Source organism: Nestor notabilis, unplaced genomic scaffold, assembly GCF_000696875.1.
Source record: "Nestor notabilis isolate BGI_N333 unplaced genomic scaffold, ASM69687v1 scaffold30890, whole genome shotgun sequence".
NCBI lineage: Eukaryota > Metazoa > Chordata > Aves > Psittaciformes > Psittacidae > Nestor > Nestor notabilis.
Window position 1 is genome coordinate 6,843 of NW_009913040.1, and position 5,347 is coordinate 12,189.

Here is a 5,347-nt window from a genome sequence, read left to right on the forward strand (position 1 = left end):
TCAGGAGAGCCTGTTTCTCTGCTTGTTGTGGCTGTAGCAAGCTCTGCTTTACTCAGCTGAGCTTGGAAGTGTCTGCAGTACATACTCAAGACAACTCAGCTTTCCTAATGACAGTATTTGCCTTATCCCAGCTGCAAGCTACAAGGCAGGGAAACAGAACTTGGACTTGGAAAAGAAGCTTCCTTTGACTGCAGTTGCTGGAGCTGGACATTTTAACCCCAGCTGAGGATCAGTCAACTCTCTATCTTCAAAAGTGTTATTTGCCCAGTATAAATGACGTAAACCAAGATCAACATCTTAGTTTATTTTTCTAGATTCCTTAGCATGCTACATTAACCTGACAATGCTTAATCTGGTGTTCATTTCACAATACACTTCATGCAATTCACAGCTGTAATTGGTTTTACACTGACATTACACATTTTGACCTAGCAGTGGGAAAAGAATAACTCTTAATAATATTTCTCTGAAAAGCGTCCCAGCTCAAATGGCACAGAAGCAGCTCATGCTAGTTTCATGTGCATATTTCTTTCTTCTGCCTTTTCTTTCACTGCAAGGATGATCACCGGCATAAGATTGTAAAGTCATTGATTTAGTCCATTTGCAATTGAACTACGTTTGTTTGATTTCTTGTGTCCTGAGGAGTTCTCTCTTATAAAACAGCATTCAAGTATTCTAGTTTAACATCCCCATTTTTCTGAGTTAAGGAACAAAGTAGACCTTGGGTTTCTGTTTCCATTATGAGTCTTCCGGAGTCCCATAACTGATAGCCGTAAAGTCTTCCTTTGTAACACACACTCAGCACTAAAGCCAGAGTATTGCTATTTGGCATTATCCAGTGAAGTGCAAGAAATTAAATAAGTTATGTCTTTATTGCTATAGTACAATACCAAGCAAAGTCACTTTTTAATACAATTGCGAGAGTTTCGTGGAGTACCTGTCCCTCCTCTTAGGGCCCAGTAGTTCAGCTGCACTGCAAGTTATCACTTCTCTATCACATGTTGAATGTCAGTCTAAGAAGATGTGTTGAGTATTCTTGAATCTGAAGAATCAGACCTTTCCTCATACTCATCTTCTGTGTAAATCGGTTGCTTAGACACAATAGGACACCCATCATCAGGGATTGAGATCCTAGGATCTTCTGAGGAGCGGGAAGGAAGGACAGGCGAGCTTCGGAAAACGCTGGCCGAGTTGCTAGAGAAAGGACTGACGTACTGGGACCGCAGCTGGTACTGCTGCTGCAGTGTCATGGTGTTCCACAGGGTGACGTCGTTGGGCAGGAATGGGCTGGATTGGTTTCTTGCCAAAGTGTTCCTCAGCATCAGCGGGTAGCGTGGTGGCTGAGGAAAGGGGTGCTGCAAAGGTACCGCTAGAGGGTTTGGCACGACATTACTGGAATCAGCAGAGAACCTCAGTGTGTCTGGAACCCTAAATGCTGAGCCCACAGACCACTTGGAAGAAGAAATAGGGTACGAACTCAGCGTGTGCTCGAAAATGTGCCCATTGGAAGGCAAGACAAGACCATCAGACTCTGTGGTAGTTCTCTCCCCACTGGCCACCGAAGACCGACTGGACAGGAGAACTTCTACAGCACTCACCAGATCACCGCCACACCCTTTCAGGATCAACTCCAGCACAGTTGGCTTTTGGTTAGGGAAGATTTTTTTCAAGACTTCAAGCGGAGGTCTGTTGGCTTTCAAACTGAAAGGCAAAGAAACTGTCCCAGAGGGACCTTCTATCAGGAGGTGGTTCTGCTCCGGGTGGTACTTGGGGCTCTCTGGACGGCTCTCTGTGCTCCCACTGTTTTTCTGAACTGCGTAACCAACCTCATCCACTGAAACTATTTCAGGGCTTTCAGGGGTGAAGCAACTTTTGGTTTTAGTCATGTCTGGGGTACTCCTTTGGTCTGTGTCTTTGTCACTGTAGGTCTCAGCATTGTCCGTTCCACTGGCATCAGCCAGCCGCTCCTCATTCATGTCTGCAAAGAGAAGGCAGAGAAGTTAACGGAAAACTGAGGCCAAAGGCTTTTACAGGCATCTGAGGATAGAGTCTTCTTAAAGTGAGCAAAGCAGGATGCTAGGGAGAAATAAATTTTTTTTTTAAAAAAGAGAAGTTATTTTTCACAGAGATCCTGCTAAAATTAAGGTCTTTTTGCAACAGCTCTCAAGAACAAAACTGCGAAAGAATAATGTAATCTGGTGTAGACATTTTATGCTGCCTTATAGATATCTGTCTCATTCTCCCATGTACAAGAAAGGAAGCAGTGGTCATTCTTCTGCTCTATCAAATATGCTATCTCAGTCCTCTCTCACTGGTTACAACGTTACACCACCCAACTGCAAGCTTTCTCTGAGGAACTTCAGCACTCTCCTCACTAGCACCATCTCACTGCCTGCAAGGTGAAGATATCCAGATGGCACTTGGGAGATGAAAATTTCCTCTGCAAGTTCAATAGCATTGGTGACCTCCATCATGGCTGCTGGCTGAAGGTTAAAGAAGTTTTCAAATTAATCAGTGTATTCCAGTTCTGGCTCTGCAGAAACTGGTTCCTTCCAGAGCAAGAATCACGGGCTTTTCCTCCAAACCCTGAAGCACAGCTGATGCCTTGGCCCATTAGAGCACAGAATCTAGAAAAATCTGGTTTGTAGAGGAAGGACCTCTGGAAGGCATTGGTCCAACCTCCTGTTCAAAGCAGGAATAACCTAAAATATGGAGTAGGTTCCTTGTGTGCTGCTTTGCTGAATTTTCAGTAATTCCAAGGATGCAGACTCCACAACCTCTCTCAGCCCTCTTTCCAGGTACCTTGCTTTTTGTGTGCTAAACTAATAGGCCAAGAGCTGAGTACAGGGCTGAAAACAAATCTGTTGACCACACTGTCTCCAGATGAATACTCAAAAATCAAATACCTCAAATCTCTCATCCCTTTGGTAACACCTAGCCAGAATATGGAAACCTTTGAAGTAAGATTATTTGTCAGAAAGAAGAAAGGTTGGCAGCTTTCACAGTTTATGCACAAGGGGGCATTGTACTTGCTTGATACTGTTCACAGTGTGTTCCCAAGAACACTGTTTTGCTGGCCTTCCTCATACAGCACAATGGTCTCCTTGGGAAGCATGGATGTTTGGGGAAAGGGTCTTTGTCCAATCTGCAGCTGACAGAGCCTACTTCAACTGCACAAGGCAGTGCTTTTGAACACATATATATGAAAGACTATCTGCAGAAACCAATACAAGTATTTTCTAGGTTTCCCAAGCCCCTGATGATCAGTCCAACTACATAAAGAGGCTATAAGAAGCAAGCAGAGGTTCCCAAAATGTGCTGATGATCACCCCTGCCCAACCAAGATGGAAGAAGCTAAAGATGTGCAAGCACCTGAGCCTTGCTGCTACTACAGACAGTCCAGACTCCCTCTCACCCCAGGAACTGGCAGGGCATTTCCCCATGCAGCAGGCTAAGCTTTGTGTTGAACGGATCAGCTTGAGTCAAACTCTATTAGCACCCACCTTGAGACAGAAGGCAGGGTCTGATTAAGTCTGCGCTGAGCAAGAAGCCACTATGCTCACCAGAATGGGAGCTGTAAATAAATATGAGATCCTGGCAAAGCACAGCCTAACAGACAGCATGGCAAAGGGAAGTTCTCCTCACGAGGATGGCTGTGCTGGGCAGAAATCATGGGACATCCTACAGAACTGTGTGATGCTGCTAGTTTGGGCTGTGAAAGATCATCATGGGAGTGGAGCTGAGGGATATGGATGCCATTAAGAAAACCTGCCCTTCCCTTTCAGCAGGGTACCTGTTTTGGGTACCCATTTTTGTATTGGTTAGGCTCTTTGACCAGTGCAAATGGAGAAGCAATAACTCTTCATGCTGGTATATTACAGAGAAAGCAATGTATGTAGGCTCTTCTTTACACACTCAGTGCATCAGTCTTGCCTTAGCGGCCAAAGGGGGATGCGAGAAATGTTTGATAACAGCAAACTGGAAACCTTTTGAGGAGGTGGCAAGGCTTCAGCATAGGTCATCCATTACTTGAAAAGAATGCAAGGCTCAGACTATCTTTAATCCCTTCATATATTCATAATCATGCATTTATTACAAAAGATGGGATGCTAAGAATAACTCAAATCTGAGTGAATGGGCAATTTATACATAGAAGGCTTATCGGGCAGTCTGAGGATAGATAATTACCTCTGTCCTGTCTTGCCAGATTTAAGAAAGGCATTTAAGGGAGATAATTATCCTAATTTCTACATAAATAGATTGCACTGTGGTACTCAATATTATCAAATGGACCACATGTAGGTAGAGTCTATTTCAGAACTACAACACTTTTCCAGTGTATCTCTATGGGCTGATAACAAATACCACTCGGAAGCAAATATATGCTAAACCCAAAAACAAACGAACAAACAAAAATCAGATTAGATCTTCTTATTACACTCCCTGTTCCTTACAAATTATTATTTTTAAGATACTTCAGTTTTGTTTTCAGTAGCCTTAAAAGTATCCTTATGAGGCTTGGCTAAAAATTCTCTTCAAATTCTGAAAACTCATCTCACTAAAGTTTGCATTTTTACTATCTGGAGACTGCACAGATCCCGACCCCTAGCCTTGCACAGGGACAGTCCCCTCGTACAACACAGATCAAAGTGGTGGTCTCGCCAGGATGCTGTATGCACAGGGTCAGACCCGCAGAACGGGATTTCGGTGGTTTAAACCGAAGGCTGCATTGGCACAAGCAGGATGACCCTCCGCTGGTTAACACCGAGTTTGGGTGCCGTGATGGTTTTTTTATCTCTGCCTTTCTGAGAGCAGTTCTCGCCGCCGGTGCCGGCTGATGCTTCTCTTCTCCCCAGCGCCGTGCCGCTCCCCGACTGCCCCGACCGGGGCTTCAGGCGGTGTGGATGGCCATCGCCTGCTTGCCGGGCCCCTTCCCGATGACTTCCTGCCTGCAGGCCGCGTTCCGACCCTGCGTTCCCCTCCCTTGAACACCACAGCCCCACCGCGGTCACGGCACGGGGGACAGGGGGTAAGCCACCGCCCCGCAGGTGAACCGCCGAGATCAGAGCTCTGTCTTGTGTAAAACGGGCACAAAACAGCAATCGTTGAATAGATAACTATTTGGGAAAATACATCATAAATGTCCTTATGCGGGCACGGAATTGTAGAAATATTGCATGAGTGTATTAATCCCAAATACTTAGATTTTCAGGCACAAAAATACTAATTTTGTTTTCAGAATGTACAACCCGCTGCTCTTAGCCAAAGGCTTTTTTATTTTCACCACTCGTAAGTTTCACATGAGAATGTTCTCGGCTTTAAGGAAGAAATTTTGTCCTCAGACATT

At 44.9% G+C, this 5,347-nt stretch overlaps 1 protein-coding gene across 1 annotated transcript; it reads right to left on the reverse strand.

Moving 5' to 3' along the window:
• Positions 1 to 815: 815 nt before the first annotated feature.
• On the reverse strand, positions 816 to 1,976 carry DMRT3 (doublesex and mab-3 related transcription factor 3). The gene has a single exon (XM_010022522.1). It carries the CDS (start codon positions 1,974 to 1,976, stop codon positions 1,014 to 1,016), a length of 963 nt encoding a protein of 320 aa, XP_010020824.1. The 3' UTR covers positions 816 to 1,013.
• Positions 1,977 to 5,347: the final 3,371 nt, after the last annotated feature.